Genomic DNA, 27,385 nt, shown 5'->3' with positions numbered 1-27,385 from the left:
ATGTAATTCTGTACCTTCTCTCCTTTCATTCTCAATTTCACTACTTGTTCTTTATTCCCAGGCACGTAAACCTTATGGAAAAGAGAAGGACAACAAATGCAATAAATGGAATTTAAGCTCTGATTCTGTTTAAAAAGATGGTCTTCCCATTGCATTGCAATACTTGGCTCTACAATAGGCATAACACAGGCAAAACCCTGGTACACTTTTCAAAACTACTCCGAGATGCTGTCCATAGGAAAAAAACAGCTTTTTCTCAGTCAACTAGTGATTGGTCTATACTCAACATCTATTTTTTTCCCACTATCACAATTTTTAAAGAAAAAATATGTATTAGACATTCTCCTACTTACAAATAGTCAATTTATAGATTTACACGTGGATTTAACATTCCTGTATACTATCATACTTAACAGAAAAAATTAAATACTACTCAGTAGCTTTACCCAAGGATAAGAGTGATAAAATACAGAATAATCCTGGCTTTTGAAATAATAATCCTGAAAGATTGCATTTGAAAACCTTCTGGAATCATCATATGGAAAAAAATTACCACAAATACTAAAATCTGAAAATACAATTCTCTATTCATTTCATGTGATGTTGACTTAGTTTGCAAAACAATAAGAAAGGATCCAGCGGATGACACAGAAACCAGAGGGCAACCAGGAAAGAAATGTACTCAAGCCTCTCTCCCCATCACCATTAGCACAGAGCACGCGGTTCATCCCGACTTCTAAGACCATATCCCTGGACCCTGTGTGCCCCACACCTCCTTCAAAGTGCTTAGGTGGGGTCTTGGAAGGGGAGTACAGCACTCCTGTGTCCCAATCTCCAGAGGTAAGTAATTAGATGAGGCAGAATTGAACACTGAAATAGTATGTGATTCTCTTTTTTATTTAATATATAAAATATTAACTAAATGTCCTCTATGATAATGTCAGCAGTACTGTTAAGAATTACAAAAGGAATAACATTTTCTCCATGTGTAATTGTTTTAAAAACAGTATATAAGCAACAACTTTCCTCTTGAATCCAAATTATGATACTATTATATTGATATTTACTTTGAACAATTAATGTTTTGGGGGAGGGGAGAATTACGTAGTGCTTGAAGATAAATTTAAGAATCATGATTAAGAAGGAGAAAAATAGAGGAAAGGCAAAAGGCAAATCAGACTACCTAGAATTTATAATGGAATTGAGAAAGTAAAATACAAAGCACCGATGTGTTTTAAGAGTCCTACTTAAAACACAGTCTAACAAAAACTCTAGCTGACCAAAAAAAAAAAAAAAAAAAAACCCCTAATCTTCAAAAGGAGATTTAATGCCCAGCTAGGCAAACAGTAGGCAAAGTCACTCAGGGTTCTGACAGTTTCCATCTCTAGAGTCTATTTCAACAAATCAATCTTTGGAGCTTTCTACAAAAACTTATTTTCTACTTCTCAGAGCAAATCTTAGTAAATATATAATATAACAAAGCTACTCAGAAAGTACAGGAGTATCTTACTTTAAGAGAAAAGATGTTCTTCAAAGATAAAAACTGAGATCAATGTCTACCCAAATGACTAGTGATAGTTTCCTTTAATTTGGAAGATGACAGAAGAAACTGAACTTATAATTTTCCCTTTAGTTAGAACTTCTTGTAAAGAATCCTTAATACAAATAAACTTTCACAGGACACGATGGAATGTTGTTCTTTAAATGGCTTTTTGAAAACTGTTTTAGTTATATCAATGCCTAAACAATAAGCTAATGGGCCCAGGCATTCTCACCCATTTCAAAAGTGCAAAAATTTCTTGAGACAGTCAAAATCATCCTTATTTCAAAAATAAGATTCAAATAAATTAAAAATTCCACATAAAAAACACAAAAATTCTCGTTAAAAATAATGATGCTACTAGAGCTACTTGTCAGAGGACACCAAATCTTGGGGGTCTAGCAATCCTTGCGTCATAAATCAAAATACAGAAAGAACTATTAACATTAACACAACAAAAGGTGAGCTTGCAGAGCCTCTGATGGACCTCTATGGACAAGTGAAGGCAAGAATCTGCAAATCTCTGACTCAGATGGTTTCAAGGTACAAGAGTGCTTATGTAATAGGATCTTGAGAGTGACTGAGGGTGCTATTAATAATTATGCCAGAACCAGTGGCATAAATCTTGACCGTCCCAGGCAACCCAGGACCTAGGATTTTCCTACTTATTCTCTTAGACTGAGAACTGGGATATGTCTAAAGGCATGAAACAAAGTAACCAAATTTTCAGTTATAGCTACAAAATGAGGAAAAGCAGCAACAATCCAGCCAAGGCAGATAAAGAGAAAGGTAAGGGGGGAAAAAAAAAGAAACATAGATGACTGGTAAAAATAATAATAATAATAACCCAGAGTTTACCTAGCTTTAATCTTTCTGGTATATAATAACTACAACCTTAATATATCAAATAATGCAATAATCTTTCTAAAAAGCTCATTAACTGATAAATTCCGGTCATCTGTAACTAAATGTTTTATAAAATGCTGACTACAGTCAAGGTACTAAGCTAGGCATTGCGAGATGTGTGAATAATTCACAAAACTGGTTCCTGACATCAAGACCTTTAAAATATAACAGGATTGTAAGAAATCAATTTAACAGAAAACAAGGTAAGCATTCTTTCATCAAAAACAACAGACAGATGCAAATAAAATCATTACAATGGCAAGTGACTGAATTCACCCTCAGTCTCCAGATAAGATTATATATACCTAATTATGCTGATGTTTCCACCATATTCTTAACACTAATACATCTCCAGGGAACAACTACCATAACTTCCCTCAACTTCCCTAACAAAATCAACACTCACAAATCTTCTACTGTGTGAATGTGTTCATTCTCTTATTGTAAAGCTTACCTTATAAGAAATCCTACCTAAGCAAACTACCTTTCCATCGGACAATGCTTTTCTTAGGGTGCTCTACGACCCAGCTGCAGAACAGCTCCTGGAGTATTTTTTAAATACTCCCGGGCCCCACCCACGACCTTCTGAGTCAATCTCTAGGGATGGGATACCAGAACTCTTATTTCTAAAAATCACCCCTCCTCCCTGTCCTGACCCTCATGCACACCCAAGTTTGGGAACCACTGCTTTAGAGAACCACTCCCCTTGTGTAATGATTTAAAGACCTAATAAGTACATGACTTTTTCTTATTGTGCACTCTAGGTACTTGGGATGCTCTCCTTATCTAAATTGTGCAATGGATAACAAGTTATACAGGCTGTACCTTAAGATCATCTAATACATTATAATAAATGAATCATATAAAGCTTTATACAGGAAACCAAATAAGTGATAGAAATCATAAATGCTAGGGCATTCAGAAGCAACTTCACAGAAGATGCTGACATGATAAAGACCTATTGCTGCCAATAATGTGCTGGTATTTGTGGCTGAGATCTCTAGAACTTCCTCAATACTTTGAAATGCTGCCACCATACTTCCCTGTGGACTAGAGTTTCTAAGCAACTTGTATAAATGAATACTTAGCAGACTCATGCTAGAAATAAACCAGGGTGAAGTACTAAACGGCCTTTAAAATCTTATGTCAATTATTTTAAGTAGAATGAAGGAAAACAAATTATCATGATCAGACTTTTCACCTTTTTTCTAAAACATGACCAAACCTCTGAAATTGTCCCTTTTCCTAAAAGACTTCTCTAGTATGCTTCTTTGTATTTCATGCCACTGTATCCTTAAAATTATCATAGTTCTTGGGATTTATTTTACGTGGCTAGAGAAAGGGCTATACTGTTCTATAATCTATTCTATTCTGCAGTCCCTACTTTCCCTAGGGAAGACCTCTGTTACAGTATAATGCAGAAAGAGTGACTTATTTTTACTGGTGAGTCTGGAAGAAGTACCTGAGCATGCCCTAAAACATAAGCTCCAAATCTGTATCCTTGTCACCTACACAGTGCCCAGCACATAGTGTGAGCTCAATATCTATTCGCTGAATGAGTGAAAGAATGAATGAACTCGCAAAGATTTTTTCTTTCAGATCTGCATTCTGCGATTCACCCTTCCTGCTTTTATGTGACAAATATTCGGGTCTGGAAGCCTGTCTCTATGCGGCCACTACGTGGTTACCAAGAAGTCTGAGTCAGTGTGTCCTCTCTGCAGAAGGCTGGGTAAGTGTGTTTGCTCTGCCGACCCTGAATGTCCCTTAAACACATCGTTGGAAAGTCTAGATTTGGAGTGAAAGTACGTAGGATGCCTGATGATAAACAAAAGTCAGGCCACACTCTCTGACCCAGCTTTACTAGTAATAAAACTGATATTCTGACTTGTATCAAACTGACTTTTATACTTCTCTCAATTGGTTCCAAACTCAGAGGGGAACAAAGGTGCAATTGCTATCCTTTTGAAATCAACAAATATGTGTGCCTCAGAAATATGTCTGATTGGGAAAAACACTTATACCTAATCACATTTATTCTTTTAACTAGGTTTTAATGAGGCCTACCACGCCCCAGGCACTAGGCTAAATGCAGGAAATATCAACACAGGCCACAATCGCCGGCCTTCAGTAGCTCATAGTCTGGTGGGAGAAGATAATCATATACAGAGAGAACGATAACTCTGTGTGATATCAGCACAGGGATGCTATTAGAGAAGAGTAGCGCAAAACCTAATCTTCCTGCAAGAAGTAATAACTAAATTAAGTCCTGAAAAAAAGTAGGAATTAGGCAAAGAGGGGAGGATTATGATTCCAGGCAGAGGGAGACACATATGTTAAGGCTCAGAGGTTTAAACAAGAATGTGGTTTTAATTTGCAAACAAGCATAAAGTTCTGCAACGTGAGAGAAATGGCTAGACAAACTTTGCTTCCTGTTAAAGGACCAACAAGGAACAGAGGAAGACATGTTTTAGAGTGGGAAGAGGGTATCAAAAAGAGAACGAATTCTATTTTGCACGTGTTAAATTTGAGGTAACGAATCTGAGAGTGGGACATCCTGTAGTAGGCGAGTGATCTAGACTGGAAATATAAATTTAAGAACCAAAAGCATATAAGTGATAGTAAGCAAAAGCAACTAGTTGGAGTAGCTGAGGTCACCAAAGGAAAACAGGAGGGAGTTAGGGGCAGAATCCTGGAGAACACTGAAGAGACTGTGGGTAGAGGAAGAAGTGAGAGAGAAGACATCTACAGAAACAGGAAGAAAACCAAGTGAGAGAGAAGACATCTACCGAAACAGGAAGAAAACCGTGAAAGAACAGTGTTAGAGAAAACAAAGGAGAGTTTTTCAAATCCTCTACCTTCTACAAAAGTACCAATTAGAAGGATAAAAGAAATTAGGACTTTAAAAAATACTCCAAGAGGGCCGGCCCGTGGCTTAGCGGTTAAGTGCGCACGCTCCGCTGCTGGCAGCCCAGGTTCGGATCCCGAGCGCACACCGATGCACTGCTTCTCCAGCCGTGCTGGGGCCGCGTCCCACATACAGCAACTAGAAGAATGTGCAGCTATGACATACAACTATCTACTGGGGCTTTGGGGGAAAAAATAAAATAAATAAATAAAATTAAAAAAAAAAATACTCCAAGAATGAGGAAACAGCAGAAAAAGAAATTAAGAGCATTTTAAAAAAGAAAACACGAAAATCTCAGATTTTATGGTAAGATAATTAAAATTTCAAGATGGATTAAAAATTTTGACCCAAAATAAATCAAAGCAACAGCAGTTTCAGAATATCCAGACTGAAAATCACTGTTCTATAGACTCTGTATTTGATGTGGGAAAAAAAAGGAAGTGACTGATCACATAGTTTACAACGATTATAGGTTCTTATTTCAAAATAAAATAATGGATAATACAAAATATCCCTTATAAGGATCTACTAATATATTTCATTACTATTTTGATCAGTTTTCAGTAAGACACACGTCTTCTATCTAAAACATAGAACTAGATTATGTCTATAATTTCAAGTAAATAATGAGGATAAAATAATCGATTAGAATGAGACAGCAAAAGAAAATTTCTATTACATCACAATAAAGCTTTAAGGCTTTGATTTCATACAAAAATAAGCTACGACTTTCTTAAATTTCATCATTGTTGATGTGGTTCTTGTGTTTAAAATGTGCTACCTTAACCTTCAAAAAAGTAATATTGCAGTCTGTTCATCTTACATCATATATATTACAAGGAAGTTAAACTTGAAATCATGGAAGATACAAATGGCCTTTTCAAATCAACACAATATATTCTGAAACTTTGTGACTAACATATTGTATCTTTGATCAATGAACTAAGCCTCTGAAACAGCCATTAGAAATAATATTTGAACTACAAGTTTCATAATTTTTAAAGCACACATAACTTTTAAGCCATGCTGAATACCAACATTACCCCAGTGTATTCACTACTGCGTACATTGCTGTTCTCTGTTTTATGCCTTATTAGCGAAATTTGAGGAGAGGAATTTTTTTAAAAAGTTACTTCTTCCCTTCTGCCACAGGAAACAAATTACATGTTCTTGAGAACTTCCCCATTCAGATTCTTGTATAAGCAGGTATATTTGTATCATTTTTATGTTTTTGTGTTTTCATATTTAACGTACTTTGAAATCAAATCTAAATCATTTCTTCATAATCATTTTTATATAACTCTCTGGATGCTCTTCAACACATATTAGTGGTCAGCAATGGAGCGCAATGCATTGCCTGCCAGCAGGTGCTAAGTAGGTATCTTTACTGTCAACTGAAGGGAGTTTTGCCCCACTTCACGGATTCTGCAAAAATGAACTGCTATTGGGTTTGACTAATGAACTGCTATTGGGTTTAACTAATTGCAGATGGATTGTGGTATGGTATATTTGCAGGTTACTAAATGAAATTCATAATGCTTAATAAAAACCTTCATTCTTTCAGCTGAAAAAATGCTTAGCACAGAATATGTCACATAGTAAATGTTAAAATATCAGGTATTACTCAATATTTAAAGGACATTATGTAAAAAAGGGACTAGTCTGTGATGTCCTCTAAGGACTGACCTGTATATAAGTAGTCAAAATTATTGAGAATTCCTGAGAGCTTCCAAACAGGATCGTCTGTCAGTTGCTGTCAAGACTCAAACTAGAAGTTAGATTAAGTAATCTCTCTAAGATTCCTTCTAACTCTAAATGCACATGACATTCCAACTCAAATGCAAAGGAACATTAATGAATATCAATTGTGTGGAAAGTACTATACAAGGTACTGTGGAAGATACAAAAAAGATCAGCAATAGAAAATTTTATAGGAACTCATATGTTTGAAAGGGTAGAATAAAGACCAACATATAAGCAATACTAACAAAATATAAGAGAAATGAGAAATTAAGTTCCAATTGGAAAAGTCTAGAAAAGCTTCAAAGACGTGAAAAATGAGCTCCGCCAAGCATGAACACAAAATGAGTAGAATAAATAATTTCTTAGCGATCAACAGAAGGAAAGATTTTTGTGAGCTGGATTGATTAGGAAAAGTTTTTCATTGCAAAAGATCTGAGCTATGAGTTATCCTTTGAACAAGAGGAAGAAAATGAACAGAGGGAACAAGGTATTCCAGAAAGGCTGAGGAGAACAATGGCTGTTCTGGAGTAGTAATAACCAACCTAGCTAATTTAGCTTTGGGGCCTAGGAAAAACAACAACCGGAAAGATAAATTAGCAGTGGCTGTACAAATGTATATATTAATATATAGTTCTCTTTCCTCGAAATTTTGGATCTTGGACACACAGACGAGAGTTTTGACTTCATTCTGTAGGCAATGTGAACAACTTGAAATGTGTGAGTAGGGCAGTAGCATGATGAAAATAATGCAATTATGAGTTTAGTCTGCTGTGTCAAATCGTTACAAAAATTACTCTGGGAAAAAGTTTAAGATAATCATATTAACAGCTATGAGAGAAAATGCAGAATGAAGGACAAAGCATGGAGATCTTTTTGATTAAAATCTGGTTTAAGACAACTGTATCCAAAAGTACTTATTGTACTTAACACAGCACATAGTAAAGTTTAAAAAATATAATCAGCTTTCTACTAAAATAGCTTTAATTAGTTTGTTTAATTAGCGTTATTTCTGAGTTTATAAAATTATTGAGGGCAGTGTGTGGAAATGATTCCTATGATATAAAAAGCCAATGATCACACTTTGCTAATAAATAACCTCTAAACTGGTCCTTAGTTCTGATGAGAAATAATCTAATAAACATTCTTTTCATGGCCCAAGAACAGGTACCTCAACAGCAACTCTAAGCAGGATGCCAATCACAGTAACCTAAGTCAATGGGGGCTTAGAACACAAGTTAAATGTCAAAAACGTTAATCACTGTACTGCAGGCTTTAGATTTGTACACTCAAAGTAGGAATAAACTTACTAAATCTACCAAAGACAATTTCAAAACATATTTCATTCATCTACACTTACTGCTGTTTCCACTTCTTTGTAGGTCAAAGGACACTGCTTCCTAACCAAAGCTGAAGGTTCTGGTGGTTTGTAAAAAGCAGTTCTTCCCACACTGCACACTGGCAAAGAAGGGTAAGTAGGGGACTGGGACCTCAGTTAGCTAATGGAGGCTGCCATTTTTCTCATTTTCATGTTTTGATACTTCCTTTCGAAATTAACTTGCTATGCAGGTAAGAAGATAGTCTACTGAAGTTCTTGGTAAACAAAACACTTTATACTAAAACCAGATGAATGTCTGAAGTTCAAACCTAGACTCATAATAACAGCCTTTTATTTCTCCTCAGAAGCTGTCTAAGTGTGGCATTTCCAATTTGTGAAAGTAAAAAAAAAAACCAACTGACATTTTCCAGATGACTTTGAAAAGGCTGAGAAGTTTATATAAGGCAAAATGAACACAGAAAGAATGAGTATGAAACATTTTAGTGAATGTCAGAAATATATTGAGGATATAATGGAAAAGATGATGAATATAGTATCCACAATTATACAATTTATAAGATAGTTCATTCAGAGCATACCTACAAAAACCCAAATCACTTATTTTACAAAATATAGACGATTAATTTAATAGCTTATTTTAGCTATACACATACACACACATTTATTTAAAGATTTAAAAAGCGAAGTCAGTTATACTTTGCCAAAATCAAGATCTCCCCAATTCACTTTCACTGCACTGACAGGCTTGGAGGTGAACCTGGGCATAATTTCTATCTTTTCAGCCTTACTTCCCAAATAAATCATAACCTCTTTCACAATAACAACTGTGCACACTCACAGCTCTCAAATCAAGCCCCAGCTTCTTCATTCCCATGCATCTGCTAATACTATTCTACCTGTATAGAATACCCTGTCGTTATAAAAAATGGTACAGAGAATATGCCTTCAGTAGTGAGATAATATGCATTCCAATTACAAAAGCCTCCTGGAAATGAAATCTATTTGAAGTTATAAAATAGTAGGTTCAACAATTTCAAACATATAACACTGAGTTGGTAAACAAAGCATGAGACAAAAGAAACTTTAAAAAGAATTTGCCACAAACTTTTGAAATAGAAGGATAAAGAGTCAAAAATGAAGCATAATTCTGTACCTGGAAAACCAAGTTAACACTCAGGACAGTGGGAGAGTTCTGAGTTGTTAGGCTCAAGCACATTAATTTGTGGTAACAAAGTAGTCCATTTACTAGTCAGGGATACTTGGAGGATTAAAGAGAGAAGTTAAAAGTAAAGCTAATTTTTTAAAACAATGGACAATGTTGCAGGTTGAATTGTGTTCCCCAAAAAGCTATGCTGACGTCCTAACCCCAGTACCTGTGAAGGTAATCTTATTTGGAAACAGTTTTTGCACATGTAACCAAGTTAAAATGAGGTCAAACTGGATTAGGGTGGGCCCTTAATCCAATAACTGGTATCTTTATAAAGAGAAAGAAAGATATAGACACACACAGGGGAAGAAGGCCATGTGAAATCAGGAAGAGATTAGTTATGCTGCCGCAAGACAAGAAACTCTAAGGATTGCCAGCAACCACCAGAGCTAGAAGAGGCAAGAAAGGAGTCCCCACGCCGAGCCTTGGGGGGAGTATGGCCCTGCCCACACTTTGATTTAGGACTTCCAGCTTCCAGAACTGTGAGAATATTCTGTTGTCTTAAGCCATCCAGTTTGTGGTATATGTTACAGCAGCCTTGGAAAACCAATACAAGTAAAATTTCATATACCACAAAGACCAGTAAACTCTGTATTTACTAGATATTACCATTCCTGAAATCAGTTCAAATGCCACAATGACTTTAAGTCAGTCCCCAGAGTTTAATTCATTCCTTGATATCCAGTCATTCAAACTCAAACATTCCTTCCCCATCCCAATAGTAGCATACAAAATAACTGACACACAAAAAGAAAGAATTTTTGCTCAGTTCTACCAATTTTCTTCAAGTGCTATAGATACTTCACTTAAGTTTTGGTAAATTAATGTGTAGTCTTAGTAAAAGAAACAGTGATTATGCCATCAGTTTACATCCAAGTTTAATAAATAAGTATGCTTTTAAAAATGGAAACGTTCTGGGGTCAGCCCCATGGTGTAGCAGTTAGGTGCACGCGTTCCACTGCTGGCGGCCTGGGTTCGGATCCCGGGCACATGCTGACGCACCGCTTGTCGGGCCATGCTGTGGCAGCGTCCCACATAAGGTGGAGGAAGATGGGCATGGATGTTAGCTCAGGTCCAGTCTTCCTCGGCAAAAAGAGGAGGATTGGCATGGATGTTAGCTCAGGGCTGATCTTCCTCACAAAAAAAAAAAAAAAGGAAACGTTTTATGTAAAAAATCCATTTTGGGGCTGGCCCGATGGCATAATGGTTAAGTTCATACGCTCCACTTAGGTGGCCCGGGGTTTGCAGGTTCGGATCCCGGGCACAGGACCTACACACCACTCATCAAGCCACGCTGTGGTGGCAGTCCCATGTAAAGTAGAGGAAGAACTGGCACGGAAGTTAGCTCAGGGCTAGTCTTCCTCAGCAAAAAGAGGAGGATTGGCATCGGATGTGAGCTCAGGGCCGACCTTCCTCAGGAAAAAAAAAAAAAAAAATCTGTTTCACTTTCATGTCTCATATATCTATTACGGTTTGAATTGCACTGACCCTAAAATTCATGTGTTGAAGTCCCAACTCCTGATGCCTCAGAATGTGACCTTAATTACCTCTGCAGGGCCCTGTCTCTAAGTTAGGATGAAGTCATTAGAGCGAGCCCAAATCCAAGATGACTGATATCCTTATAAAAAGAGGAAATTTAGGGGCCGGCCCCGGGGCGTAGCGGTTAAGTGCTCGCACTCCGCTGCTGGCGACCGGGGTTCGGATCCCGGGCACGCACCGACGCACCGCTTGTCAGGCCATGCTGTGGCAGCGTCTCATATAAAGTAGAGGAAGATGGGCACAAATGTTAGCCCAGGGCTAGTCTTCCTCAGTAAAAAGAGGAGGATTGGCGATGATGTTAGCTTAGGGCTGATCTTCCTCACCAAAAAAAAAAAAAGAGGAAATTTAGAGACAGACACACATACAGGGAGAAATCCATATGAACATGAAGCTGGTCATGTACAAGCCGGGTAGAGAGGCTTGGAACACACCCTTCCCTCACAGCCCTCAGAAGAAACCGACTCTGCCAACACCTTGATTTCAGACTCCTGACTGCCAGAACTGTGAGGCAATACATTTCTGTTGTTTAAACCACTCAATTTGCAGTACTTTGTTACAACAGCCCTAGCGAACTAATACAACATCAAATACTAAATGCAGGTTCTATAAGGCACAAATTCTGGTTTCACAGATATAGTGCAAGATACAGTAGAAAACCAGGAGACATACCAAATGGCAGCAGGTCCTGATCTACCCCAAGAATTCCCTGCTCTTATCTATGCCTTATCTGCCAGTCTGATTCTTTCAGAATGCATTCAACAAATATTTGAGTATCTACTATATTCCAGATTTCATGTTACTTAATGCTCATAACAACTCTATGAGGTAGGTATCAACATTTTTGGTTACATATAGGGAATAAGAAAGAAAAAACTAATTTGTCCAAGGTCACACAAGCAGAAATGGTGGATCCAGTTAAGAGCCTGTGCTCTGAACAGTGTATATTCTGTACGGCCTTCCTGAGACGGCTTTTTTTTTTTTAATAATATGAATTGTTTAATTTGAAGACTAAAGCAACATAGTCAAAATATTATGTAGGTGCCAAAAATTTATATTGTTACCACAGCTCTCCAGAGTTACAAAAATCAAGTCAGATGATAGAGAATGGAGAAGTGACAGCCCGCTTGAGAATCTGTCACATTACAAAACTTCCCACTTAGAGAAATTATCTTCTTTTCCTATTATAGGTTACTCGGAGCTCTAAAATGTCCCTAAGAATACAAGAACATGAAAGGAAAAATGAGAAGTCTCTGTTACACTGAGAGTTCCTCCACAAAAAGTTACTGGTAAATTCCCAGCATACTAGACACCAGGCAAGAGCTGCAGGGAGCACTCAACCGCTGGGAAAAGGGGGAGAGAACCCTGTTACTTTCCAAACTCACAGCCAAGCAACAAATGCCATCTAGGATTTCCCACCCATTGTGTACTGTGAGTTTCAGCTTTTAACAACAAAATATTCTGGCACAAGTGTCCCAAAACTTACAAGGAAAATAAAAGAAGCATTTCTGTGTAATCTTTCACAAAATTCTAGCAGCAAATCCATACTTCAAGCAAGTTCAAGTTTTGAAGCTACAGCCCATTTTTACTTTGTAATGATAAGGTGGGAATCCTTTGCTTTATTATAATTTGAGCATACAGAAGACAAAGTCCAGTTAATTCTCCCACAAATTAACACACTTGGATTGTGATTATGGTAACCTGACACCAGATGATTTTAGATTTTTAAACTTAAAAATATATTATGTAAGTTTAAAAATATCTTCTTTATAGTTAAGAGGCTAAAAAGAACTGCAATTTCAGAATCTTGCCACTCAGTATCTTTAATTTTATTTTATTATAATTTTTTGGGTTTGTGTGTGTGTGTGTGTGTGAGAAATAGTGGCCCTGAGCTAACATCCATGACAATCTTCCTCTATTTTGTACATGGGATGCCACCACCGCACAGCTTGACGAGCAGTTTGTAGGTCTGCGCCTGGGATCCAAACCCATGAACCCCGGGGCGCCAAAGCAGAGCGCATGAACTTAACCACTATGTCACTGGAACGGCTCAGTATCTTTAATTTTAGCAAGTCTCCTAATATTTCTTGAATTATGAATCCTACTGAATCGAAATCGGGGGGAAGGAAAGGCAGAGCATCTGGGAATTCACATTTACAATCATCGCTAAGGTAATTCCTAGGATTTTTGTTTTACATCAAAGTCAAGTCTTTCCATACACATAAAACAGGTAAATTTTATGGTATGCAAACTATATCTCAATAAAGCTGTTTTTAAAAATCAATTATTTCCTTTAGTATACTTATTGTGACCTTAATACGTATTTGTTATACTGAAGTTTAAAACCCTACTGCTACCCTATTGCCCACAACGAAAACCTGGATATGAAAAAAAGGTAAGGGTGGGGCTTTCTGCAGTTTTTTAGCTAAGCTCTTAAGAAAAAAGCACCAACAAATCCAATTTCTCCTTAAACAAACTAAGGCACTATGGTCTAGGAAAATAAACCCTCATATCAAAAGATATTAATTTGTCACTGTTATAAGCGTAAAGAATCCACCACAGGCAATGACTAGGATGTTTCTCAGTTAACCAGGTTGGTCTGACTTATTTTTAATTAAAAATATTCTCAGTATTTCACAAGTAAGATACGAGTTATTTCAGGCAAAATTCAAAACAGCATTAAAATTCCCCAACTACCTAAATTTTAACAAATTTTTATTTCCTTAGTCACAGAGTAACAAAAGTGTTAAATCTGTGGGGGTGTTTGTAACTTCCAAAATTATTTTTAGAAAAAATACATTTAATATACCAACAGCATTGATTCTTCTTATAGATTTCACAACACCCACAGTGTCTATACCATATGTTAAAGATTTTCATTCGAATTGAGATGATTAAATTTTCTGATTAAACAGTAAAGGAAAAAATAGGTAGCACTCTAACTATGTATCTAAACAGAAGGTATAATTTATTTCTCTATCAAAGTTTGAAGATAGCAAAATATAAAACAGGACTTGATGAATAGGCCTAGCTACGTAAAATGTTAAAAAATATATATATTAAGCTACTAATTTAAGCCTTCAGGGTTCGGTGTTTGATATAGTCTCCCCAAACTTCCGACTAAAGCAGAGATTCTATAAACGTTTTGTATTCACTCCATACATGAGATTTTGGTAACACAAAGTCAAAAGCCTAAGGCTTCTGGGGCCGGCCCGGTGGCGCAAGCGGTTAGGTGCGCGCGCTCTGCTGCGGCGGCCCGGCGGCCCGGGGTTCGCTGGTTCGGATCCCCGGCGCGCACCGACGCACTGCTTGGCAAGCCATGCTGTGGCGGCGTCCCATATAAAGTGGAGGAAGATGGGCACAGATGTTAGCCCAGGGCCGTCTTCCTCAGCAAAAAAAGAGGAGGATTGGCGGATGTTAGCACAGGGCTGATCTCCTCACAAAAAAAAAGAAAAAAAAAAAAAAGCCTAAGGCTTCTTTAAATTTTCAAGTATTCTTTTACTAATTTATTACATACACCATACTGTGGTTACGGTTAGCATACACAATTGATTTTTACGTTAATCAAAACTCTAAGAACGCAATCTAATCTTTTCTAATCAATATTTTTAAATGAATCATAAACCGAAACCTGATGCTACCATAAGATTTCAGTGTATTACTAATTTTCTTCAGGTTCAAAGGTAAGACTTACTACTACTAATGTATGGTAGAAAAAAAAAACCTACAGCAACTTTCTGTGGCATTATACACTAAGAAAGAACCTGGAAATCTGCAAACACATTTGTAGTATTCACTTTATTACTGAAACTATACAAACTTATTCATTCTTGAAAATTAAAAAGGATCAATAAAAATTATCTTACTTTTATGCAAATACTCGGATTATTTAGCAAGTTGATTTACAGTGTAATTTTAGATTAAAAAAAATTTAAGCATGGTGGCATCAACTGCTATTCCAGCAAAAGCTCTGCAGCCAAATCATCCTTAATCACACTCACCCCTCCCTAATGTTCTCAGAACCACTGGATACACTGGAACAGTTTTAAAACTGTTCAGCCCTTAACCAGCATGTTGTTGTACCCTATCAGGGCAGACAACAAAAAGGGCAGCAATATTTCCATGTTGCTGAAAGAGAGAATAGGGCCTGTTTACAGCATTACACTGAGTAAGTACACAGAAACCAATGGACAGGAAAGGAAAAAAAGACGAATATTAGCTGTGTAAGGGGAGAAAATTGTGCTGAACACTCAAAGAGCTAACTGATACTCTCAAGCCTCTAAATGCCTCTCAGTTCTCTGAAATAAAGTAGTTAGTTCCTCAGCAAGTTAACATAAGCACTGTAACTGCAGCCAGCAAATCATTCAGTTCTTTCACAAATACACATAATAATGAGATTCAGAAGACAGCAATGTGATGGTAAGTTACTAACACTTTAGTTCTACATGAAATATTTTAGATTACACATGGGAGGCTGCCCTAATTTCTACTTGCAAACTGCACAATTAAGCATGTCTACCCAGGAATTATAGAACAGCTTACATCCTCTTAATCAAGTATAATTTTACAATCAGCTAAGAAGCAGTGACAAGACTGTTAAGGACATAAGTACAGGATAGTACATACCATGGTAAGACACAAGATCATCCTTAAGTTCCAAAGCTTTAAAATAAGATTTTCTCCTAACACTTTGCAAATTATCATTGTCATAGCATCAGATCAAACAGTAAGAGACACCCTAGCTTTTTTTTTTCTTTTTCTTGCTATACTGGAATGTTCCTGATGCTACTATAAATAAATGGACTGCCATTTGAGTATCACACAGTTCTTGTCTGCAAACATTTGTTGCAACAGTATTTGTTTTAATAATGTCCCACCTGCCCCTTCTTTGATTCCTCTGCCTATTCAATCCATAAATGGACATATTCCTCAAGGACCTGCCCTCAGTCTCTTTACTCTCTTTACAATCTATCCTTTAGTAATTTCATCCACTGTTATTCCTACAAATGTACTCTGAATGTCCTTAAGGCACCACACATTTATCACACCCTATTCCATCTCAATTCCCCCAAACTGTTCTTCCTCCACCAAGTCCCTGTATTAAACCAGAGCAGTTCACCCAAATGATCAAGCCTGAAACTTGGGAGTGAATCCTGACTCCTCCTTCTCCCTCAACCCCTCATTCAACTAATCCTATCAATTGTACTTCCTCAAAAGTATTCAGATGTGTCTACTGCAATCCATCCCATTACATCATCCAAATCCAAAGCTCACCAGACTACTGTACTTTAATACCTCTAACTGCTCTCCCTCCAACCTCTGTGTTTCCATAACAACCTGTACTTCTCTTTTAGTAATCTGAGTGACTCTACAAATACACACTGAATGTGTACCATGGGCCAACCACTATATCAAAACCTATGTATACAGCAGCAAAGGAAACAGGTATTGGTGCTTGTAAAGCTCCTGTCTGGTCAGTGTAATTACGTGCTCAGCACTTGTCTGCCCCACTAGACTAAGCTTCATGAGAGCAGGGATGATGTCCATGATGATGCCTGTATGTCCAGTATGAGGATAATGCTATATCCTCAGTGTCTAAAATAACTGACACACAGTAGGTGTTGGATAAATATGTGTTGATTAAAAGACAAAATTATCAAATATATATATATACACACACACATGTATACACACACACACACACACACACACACACAGCCTTCAAGTCTTCACCTTCCTCAGCACCAACGACTTACTTCAACTGGCTGCTGGTTATTTCCACTTGTACGACTCACCTCAAATATTTTCCCCAAACCCGCACTTTTCCTACGACTACTCAGGCTTATAATGCCATCTTCCACTCACCTTCCCCTTGCAGACTCTCCTCTGAACTCCACAGTACCATTCTTAGGGTGCTTACCATTTCCTTCTTTGTGTTACAGCCACCTACACAAGGTTCTGCAAACTTTTTAAATCTAGGGACTGCTTTATTCACATCTATATTCCCCACCTAGCTGCGCCTTGCACATGTAGGCACTAAAATAATTTGCTGAATGAATGAATCCCTAAAAGAAATCCAATAGGAAAACAAGAAAGGCTGAAAGAGAACATTCATGACTCCAAGAGCGTGTTGACAGTGCCTGTGACTGAAATGACTATAAGGAGAGATTAGGCAACTCCATTCCTGGAGATTAGAGCAAAATAGGTAAGACACTATCAGCTAAATGGCTTTCGTTTTGTCTCTAGGTTCCTAAGATTTCGATTCTAAAACATCTTATGTGATTGTCACAGGGTATATTCTTATGTCTAAGACTATAAATTTCAAGCTTTTTAAAAGTAGCCAACATCATTTCCCTACTGAAATCGAATACAGAATCCCACCAATAAAACAGATAAAAATAGAGCTCTACTCCAGCTGAAACTGGAACTGGGAGAGAGGCTCATCTGCTCAGCATCTTCTCCACACAACAGTCCCCATTATACTTCCATGGAAGACATTTTGAAACTGTGGCTCTGAAGGTAGCTCAAGCTTCCCTTGTGCCACCCTCCAATACCGATCAAGAACAACATGGAATCCTCAGGAACTAACACAAGAACCCTGTGCCAAGGAACGGAGCTTTTATTAAGGTAACACAAATAGAACTGACTTGGCGCAGACATCCACGGTTCTTCCATCACTCTCTTAACCTGAACTGTTCCATTTCATGAAGATGGTGCAGTGAGACAAACCTATGACAGCTTCCCAAAGGTATTCCCCTCCTTGGAAGACCAAGCAAAGAACCAGGATGGAACCAAGGGAAAAGGTGGCATGGAGTAGACAAGTCACTTAAGTCTGTTTCTAATCTGGGCTGTGAACTAAAAACACCAGACCTCTAAAGTCCACACAGTTCAGTCCAGCTAAGAGAATAGGAGAAATCCATAGGGACTTGGACCCAAAATCTCAGCTATTATGCATCTGCCCGGAGTGCCCTCTCTGCAGATGCCCTCCTGGAACCAGGTGCAGCAGATGGTAACAGTCCAAGAAGCAACTCTCTTGTCTTGACAACATGCTGATTCTAATAACATGTTCATAAAGTATTTCTACTTCTAAAGCACAATTACATAAATTCTACTGCATCTAAATATCCCTGAAAGGTATTATCATTTTCCATTTAATGGATCAAATAGCTAGGAAAAATACTTATACTAAGTTCATAAACCAGTTGAAGTCAGATGCCATAAATGGGCCACTCCTGTCAACTTCCAGGCCAGTCCTTTAGCCTGGCAAGTAGCTTTTGCAAAGTTTATGAGGTCCCAGGAATTGACAATGGCAAACTTGAACACTTTGTATTTCCTTTTCTCTGCCCAGAATGAGTGAGATCCATTTAAAGTTAAGTACAACCATAGCACAGAGGACTTGGTAGCGAATTGCCAAGACAGCTGTTCAAAAGGCCAATTAAATAGCAGGGGTGTGAAGAACACTTAGCATTATCCAGAAAACTACTGCAGTAGAAATATCCTGGAGTTCAGGTAATGAAAAGAAAAAGGTATAGCTGAATAAGTGACCAACTGAGACAAAAACAAAAATAATGGCATTTAGGAGGACAGAAGTCCTCTTGAAGACTGTAGAGCAGAGGTTTAATGCCTAATTTTAGAATACAGCAAACTCTTGATTCAGAAGTACAATGAAAGAACCTGAGCAGTGATTCCTTCTTTAATAAAAATTAGAATCATGCTATCTAATAATACCTAAAGTTAGAGAGCAGTAAATAAATGTGCAAAAGGGAGAATATGATAGCCTACACGGAAAGAGGAAAAATAACAGTAGCTCCTGTTTGCTTTAGAGCATACGTGAGAGCAGGCTCATTTCAAGAACTGCATGAACCCGGCAAATACAAATGATGAGAAAATTTTGACAGGTTTGACATATTAATCATAGGAGGAATTGCCAACATTCATTTTGTGATCATACTTCCCTAGAATTGTGTTCATTCTACAATACACAATCATTTGAAACAAAAAAAAAAAACCTACAAACTCCCAATAAATTGTACCCACATGTAATGATTCATCTCAACCTCTCAGGTTTTCATGATTGAAACTACCACTTAATAAATCAGAAATTATTTCTTCCTCCTTTCAGACTAAAATGCCAATAATAAGAAAAAAGCCCCGTTATTTTACTTCCTATTCAAGAACAACATAATTCACCAACCACTGCTCAAAGTCATTCACAGAATTTTACACTTCCTAGCATATGATAGCGATAGCGATCAGACAGCAAATGCACTGTTCTCCTAAGCCATATATATGGTCAACACTATTTGATCAGTTACTCAAAATTCTTTTCTATGGGCTAAAGGAAGAACTAGTTCATTTTAAGGTTTCATTTCAGGTTTTTGAAAGAATTAGAAAATTTTGAAAAAATTATGTTAAAGCTGTAAAAAACCTTAAGCATCTTTTTCTGATTGTAGAACATATGCTAACTGTAAAAACTCTGGAAAACACAAATTATAGAAAAGAAAATAAAAGTAATTCAGAATCCCAGCACCTTCATCTGTATCATATTTAATGGTTGCATGATACTTTGTTGTAAGAATGTTCTATATCCAATTTGCACCACTTCCCCATTATTGGATATTGAAGTTTCTGGGTTTTCACTATTTTATAAATATTACTGTGATACATCTTGGTGGAGTCTATATTTTTAACCATTTCTTAAGGATAGATTCCCAAAAGTGAAATTACTGTGTCAATGAGTATAAGCATTATTAGAGCACTTGATGAAATATTGTCAAATTACTTTCCAAAAACGCTGTACCAATTTAAACTTCTGCCTTTTCTACTGAACCTCACTGCCTTTGTCTGTTATTGTTAAAAAGCCTTTGGCGATCTGACAATCAAAAAATGATTTCAGCTTTTAATGAGCATTTCTTTACTAATGAAACTGAACCATTTGCCCCAAAATCTTTATCAGTCTTTTGTACTTAGACTTTTATAAGCATAGGTGTGTGCTTTAACCATGCAGGATTGGTGGTGTTTTGCTTTCTGATTTGTACAAATGCTGCAAATACTGATTTTTTTATTATTTGATATTAACTTTGAATCCTTCTTCAAATCTTTAGCCACAGATTTTTATAATACTTCTACCCCATACCCTTCTCTCCACTATGAAGGCAGTATGAAGTACATAGTTGTGAGAACACCCACCCAGTATTCAGCGGACCTGGGTTCTAGTAGCACGCCATTACCCGGCTGGTTGGCACACAACCAGCTTGATTTGACCATCCTCTTAATGATTGGACTGAATGTTCTTCTTAGCTACAACATTCAATTCGATTTCATTTTTCCCTCTCAAGTTCCTTCTCTGGTGATCCTACAATTCTTAAATTAACTCTCTTCATAGATACCAAATTTAGAAGAGCCTTACTGAATATTCATCTACATTATAATTCAAAGATTTCAGTAGGCTAGCAGAGATGTAAGAAAAAACAATGAAAAGCTTGTAAAAAATTATGGGGAAAATAAAAAAAGTCAAAGAAAGAAGTATTCAGAATGGCACAACTATTTGGCAAATAATGATATTCTTCCACAACCTGAATTACAAAGCTTTGGTCAAAGAACAACTGCCACTCTGGTGAGCTCCATTTTTCCAGGGGATACATCTCAGTGTGCCTTTGAATCTCTTGAAACCATATGTAAAACTCTGTGTGAAAAATCTGCATTTTTCTGGGGAAGAATAATCATGGCTTTCATCAAAAGGGTTGACGAAACAACCTGATTCTCAAAGGGGTTCATTTTGCAAAGATATTTAAGAACCCCTAACCTAGACAAACAGCTCATGTCTTATCTACTGGTCTACCCTTTCCTCCTTAAAGGGCAGGGGCCACATTGGGATTTTCTGTGCCCTCCTCTCCATTTCTGAGAATGTCAAGGACTGGTTTCCTTCAATTATATCAATAAAACCTTTCTACTACCACTAAAGGATAAAGGGATACTCATTCCTATACATGGGCTCCTCCAAAGAAGATAGTTACTGATATATAAAAATGGAGTTTATAATAGAACTCATGTTCCTACAGAAACACTGTATGATTCAGAGGGACAATAAAAATATCTGAGTAGTGATTCCTTCTTTAACAAAAATTGGAATCATACTATCTAATAATACCTAAAAGTAGACAGCAATAAATAAATATGCAAAAGGAAGAATATGGTAAGAGTACACGGAATCAGATTTGTTCACTGCAATCCATCCAACTACTACAGAAACACTGTAAATGATAACTGGATCATTCCATACCAAAGTTGAGCTATGTAACGGGTAAAATGTGGCTTTCTCCTAAGAACTAGTACCTTCATTTGACTCAGGAAAAAAGGGCCTCTGCCTCCCCAAACACAAAGGACTTGGGGAGTGGCCAGAGAGGCGATACTGAAAATCACAGCCTAGAAAACCAGAGACAGATGGTTGCAGCTGTTTTTGTTTAAAGTTGCTCACTCCAAAGCACCCAAAGTGGGAGTCTAAGCAGATCGAGTTCCCCAGAAAGCTGGGCTTCCTCCTCCTACCTGCCTCTCTATTCAGGTAGTATAGTTTTGAGAGATACTTAGAACTGTCTGGAAATCCTAAGATGGAAAAGTGAGATATGGGGAGAGGGGAACCTGCCCACCCTGGCTCCCTGAGGGAGCCTGACAGGGCCAAGCCCAGTCCAGGTTCAGATAAGACCCTGCCCTGACCCAACAGATCACAGCTGACTGGATCAGGCAGGCAGACTCCTTGAGCCTCCAGGTTGAGAAGGCAATCTCTGGGGAGCAGGCTCCAGGGACCGTGGTTGGGAGAGCAGGCCAGGCTGTGGGCACAGCATGATCTACATCTAAATATTTGGACCAGTGATTCTCAACTCAGGGACAATTTTGCCCCCTAGGGGACATTCGGCAATGTCTTGAGACATTTTTGGTTGTCACCAAAACAGGAGGATTTACCACCAGCTTCTAGTGGGCAGAGGACAGAGATGCTGCTAAACATCTTACAATGCACAGGACAGCCCTCTACCTCCCAAACAAAAAATTATCCCATCCAAGACAACAACAGAACAAAGTCCAAGAAACCCTGATTTATACTATGATTTGCAGTCTTTGGTATTCTTGTCTCAGGCCTTGCAAATGTTACAGGCAGGCCAGCTAAGAATCTAATCATAAATTATAAAACTTTTATAACACTGTTTTTATGCAAAAAAGTTATTTCAGGGCATGGTATCCAAAGAACAACTTCTCTGACTCCAGTTAAGATTCGACCATTCATTTATTCAACATTTACCAAGCACCTATCATGTAATCAGGCACGGTGTTAAGCAAAAGTGACAGTGTTAAAAGAAACTGATAGAAGACTGTAGATCCAACTCCTGCCTGGCTCAGAGCAGTGTAGCATGAAAAAAGAACCGGGACTCTTAAGTCAGACCCATCTAGTTCCAATCCCAGCTCTACCACTTACTGTCATTAGGCATGTTTATTACACTTCCCTGAACTTCAATCTCTTCATTTCTATAACAGGTCAAACAGGGCCTCCCTCAAAGTGGGAGATAACTAAATAAGATAATTTATGTAAAGCACAAAGTGAATTGCCTTTGTGCAGTTCACTTTGTGCTTTACAATAAATATTCAATAATTAACTCCTTTACAATTAACTATTAAAAATAATTAACTACTTCACAATTCAATATTCAATAATTAAGTCCTATTACTAGTAGCAAATTTTCAGTTTTTATAATGTAACCACTAAGTTGGAAACTGCTAGTATGCCTATAAAATAGCCACTGTAACTGTGAAAGTGACAACCTGAACACAATTTTAGTCAAGTTAATTGCATGGCATACAAAAATACTTCAAATTCTGACTCCTATCTCCTTCTCCAGCCTTATCTCCCACCACCTACATCACCTTTAACGCAGCCCTATGTCTGCATAAGTGGGGACAGATTGATAGATGAGATCTAGTAGTAACCAAAACGGTGTCAGGCCAAAGGTCACTGTGAGAAAGAAAATTCTTCAGCTGTGACTCTGGCAGTATACATAGGTGTTGAGTGGAAGAGGGAGAGAGTGGGGAGGGGGGCAGGAGAAAATGAATGAACACAAACGACTCACAAGCCAGTAATAGATCAAGTTTGCCTGTAACGTGTTTCTAAACGGAAACACTTCAACCAGCATTCATCACTTCAACCGGCATTCATCACTTCAACCAGCATCCAACTTGCACTTCACAATTAATCTATATTCTGTACTTCTTTCTTAAGAATGGACTGAAAAAGTCAAATATAATCAGCCTCATCAATAGAAAAAACAAACAAACATGGAATGACCCACATTACCGCAGCCTAACAAATTTGGACAGATATCAATGCCAATATCTAAATGAGAAAAGAAAGCACTAACCACAAATAATTACTGAAAGCATAGTTTAACAGCAAACAATGGTTAAGAGTTTCAGTTTCCCCTAGCCAATATACAATAACTTTTCATACACAATAAAAGAATTTTATTTTCCTGGACCTGTTTTGTGGCAAGTTATCTGTCAACTGAGAGAGTCCCTTTCATATAAGTAGTTTACTAAACAAGTTGAAGTCTGTATCTATATTACCAAGCAACTACTAACACACCAGTGGAATCCCCAGCCTTCTTTGCCCAGATTCCTATGACAAGACAGAAGCAAAGGCAAAAATGTTAAATTTTCTTGTAAGCTCACACATCTGATTTAACTTTTGGCTAAGCTTCCTTTTGTCTTAGTGTAACTCCAGGACAAAAAAAAAAGTAAACTATTATTAACTTAGTGCTAGGAAAAAATAAACATTATCTATGCTCACTGTGCTTACGAATGATAGGGATCTGTGTTCAAGTCCTGCTTCTACTCCACAAGTGACCTTAGCCAACTTACTGAAACTCACTGAGTCTCAGTCTCCTGATACGCAAAATAAAATAAAAGGATTGGACTAAGAAACTTTAACATTTCTTCCACTCCAATTCTGATTCAGGATTTCAAAATCTTTAAGATCAAAATGTTTCTTAATGGTCTTTTGAATAGAAGAGGATGAAAACACCTTTAGAGAAATGATGTGTCAAATTATAGGTTTGTACGTTTGAAAAGATCATTTAGTGAAACAGTCTTGAAATCTGTGCTTAGTGAACGTTGCAAATTACTAGCTGAATATAGAGTGACATAACCACAGAATTGTTTCTGTGTCACAGCAGCTTCCTGCCGGGCATCCTTCCAGGTAGCTCTTTCTGAAAAAGTCTATGGCTCTCCAAAAGAACTCCAATGAAGCTACTGTTAACATTCATGAGATATGCAACTGCTTAGCCTTCAGGGGTATACCATGCTCCAGTGGATTCTCCTTATCAACACCAGTGTCAATGACTGAGAGTATCAACAGTCCAAATAAGCAACTAAACAGCAATAGTAGCATAATTCTATGACTCGGAGCAAGGAGCACTTTTAGAATTATACAGTCTGAGAGACCCTAGTGATCATCTCCAACGCTTTCATTTTACAGAAAAGCATTATATTTACTTCACCAAACCCTTAAGGATTAACTGGCTGAGCTTGTAAATGAGCCTCTCAACTCATCTGACATTAAAAAAAAAAAGAGATTAGTTTATTTGGAGAGGGTTTTCTTCCTAAAAACATTCCTAAAAAAGTAATAATTTTGCTGTCTCTGCTTCTGTACTTAACATGCTGGAAATTTACACACAGAATTTCTGAGAAGGGCTACTGTCCACTGCACTATCCCAGCAATTTTGGTGGTTCTGGCCACAAAAGGAGAGAAAAGGCAGTATGAACACCACTGGCTTCACATGGGTACCACCAATTGGTACTACACTTTTATGCAATCACAGAAACCCAACCATAATAAATATTAACAACAATAATGATAGATAACTCAAACATTTCACTTGCCTTCCAGTCAGGTCATGAAATCTGCATTCTTAACTATGCAAATTACAACACTGTTCATCCTTATGTCATTTTGCATCATAAATCATACGTTTTAAAAGAAACAAATTTTCTATATCCACTCTATGAAGCTAGATAACCTTAGAATAGAGCTAAAAATTTGTTTAATTTCACAGGATATTTATACTGCCATTTTACCAATAAATTCCACTTGAAGCCTTAACTTAAGAATAGGCGTTTATCCCTTCCCCTTCGTTTTCAGAAAGTAAAAGATTAGCACAGTGCTAATCTCAAACAGTCACATGAACGTGAATTTAGAAATAATAAACTGACAATAATGATAATATTCCTACAGTCTAGGGAAATAAAATTAACATATAAGCTGACATATTTACTGGATACAAAATGCAAGACCATGAGTTAAGGACACACAATATTGTGTTAAGAAAACAAAATCCACCTTACCCACACATTAATGAGCAGTTAAAAGTAATCTTCACATCAAAATTATTTAAAGATTTGCCAGAGCATTACATAAAACTTTCTAATATCAGGACATAATTCCTCTTAACCCACCTCTAGACAAAACATGCATCTGAGGCTGACCTGAAAATCCAGTATCCCATGTGTCTACCAAAATAACGCCAGTTAGGAGGAGTTATGAATTCTAAGAAATTATGAGCTAATTGGGAACACAGTGACAAATGCTGAACGATTCTACAGTATGGAACACTTGCTCAAAAGAGCCCCACTTGAAAAGAATCTCAAATCAATCATCATTATGCTTCCTCTCCGGCCAAGATGAGCAGCTTCCCTAGCACACATCCATATGGGCCACTGGGTTTCAAGTCACATTGCGATTCCCTGGGTCGTTTTAAAATGGGTCATTAGTAGTACTGTAGTGTCTGGTTTGTCCAAAATGCCTCCAAAATCCAGTGATTTTCAAACTTCAGGGTCCCTCAGTAACACCCGGGACACTTATCAAACATGCAGATTCCAGGGCCCAAGCTCCGGAATCTTACTCAGCGTATCTAGGAAGGAGCCGTAAATCGGCATTTTTAATCAGCTGCCAGGTGAATCGGAAGGAGATGCTCCAACAGCCACACTTCGGGGCATATAAGCCTAAAAGTTCCCAAAAGAGCACCTACTTCAACCATCCCGGATGTGTTACAGAAGGGGAGAAAGTCAAGGCTGCTGGGACTCTGGGTGCCGCAGGGACGGTCTCCCGGCCCAGGTCCAGACCCCCTGGGCCGGCGCGTCCCGCCAGGCGATGCCTGTCCCGGAGGAGGTGAGAAGGCAATGGCCATGGGACCGCAGTTATTGTCAGCATTTCCATCAGGTCCCACTGTGCTCCGTGGAGGGCTGGGGAAAGAGCTCGGACTTTTAAGTCCCACAGATCTAGGTCACCACCACCTCTGCCACTTCCTAGTCGCGCGTCCTCAACGCTCGGGCCTCAGTTTCCCCGTCTGTGCAACGGGCTCACGCCACTCCCCGCCCCCGGAAAGCCAAGCCGAAACGAAACTAACTCGGCCGGCCGCGGGCACTTCCTGGCTCTCCCCAGCCCAGCCCGCTTCCCCGCCGCCCCCGCGGACGAGCCCAGAGGGCGCGCCCAGCAAGCCGCCGCCTCTCAACGCCCCCCGCCCGGCCCGACCCTCGGCCGGCCACTCACGGGTAGGCATGGCGACCCCGAGCCGCGCTCGCCGCCGCACCGAGGCTCAGCGGGGCCGCGCAGGGCGCGCCGACGGCTCCATGACGGGCCGGCGCCGGGCCGCGGAGGCCCTGACGGGGCGGAGCTCGGAGGGCGCGGGGAGCGGACGCGGACCCCGCGGCCCACACAACGAAGCTAGCGACAGCGGCCACCACCGGCCCTTCTCCGCGCCGGACGACGCCTTGGGCGTCCCCACGCCCTGACGTCATCACGCCGCCGAGGCCCGGGCCCCGCCCCACCTGCGGCCAAGCTCCGCCCAGGAGCCGACTGCGTAGGGCCTGGGGTGGGAGGAGGGACGGCGCAGCAGGGCGGGTGGGGGTTTGCGGGGAGCAGTAGCGTAGAATAGCTTCGGGCTTCGTCTTATTGTCAAACTCTAGTGGTCTGAGTCATATGCGTTTCCATTAATCCTTATTCGAGGTGCATTAGCAATATTTGTTTCTTACATTGCGTCATTTTATGATGTTTGTTAGGGTGAGCATGATTGCTTTGAGTGCATTAAGTCCCCATAGGCTTTCTTTTATTGTAAGCTATTGAACTTGCAGTGCGTTCTGTATTCTCTGAAAGCATGATTTATTTGGAGACGC

At 38.6% G+C, this 27,385-nt stretch overlaps 1 protein-coding gene across 1 annotated transcript in view; it reads right to left on the bottom strand.

Annotated features, from left to right (window-relative positions):
* Positions 1-26,961, bottom strand: part of EFR3A (EFR3 homolog A) — a 102,023-nt gene extending 75,062 nt beyond the window's left edge. Inside the window, exon 1 of the mRNA XM_058564948.1 lies at positions 26,763-26,961. Coding sequence (XP_058420931.1) covers positions 26,763-26,772 — 10 coding nt within the window. The 5' untranslated portion in view covers positions 26,773-26,961. The remainder of the gene's footprint in view (positions 1-26,762) is intronic.
* Positions 26,962-27,385: the final 424 nt, after the last annotated feature.

Source organism: Diceros bicornis, chromosome 21, assembly GCF_020826845.1.
Source record: "Diceros bicornis minor isolate mBicDic1 chromosome 21, mDicBic1.mat.cur, whole genome shotgun sequence".
Taxonomy (NCBI): Eukaryota; Metazoa; Chordata; class Mammalia; order Perissodactyla; family Rhinocerotidae; genus Diceros; species Diceros bicornis.
Note: the sequence above shows the minus strand (reverse complement) of the source record. Positions and strands in the feature narration are given on the sequence as shown.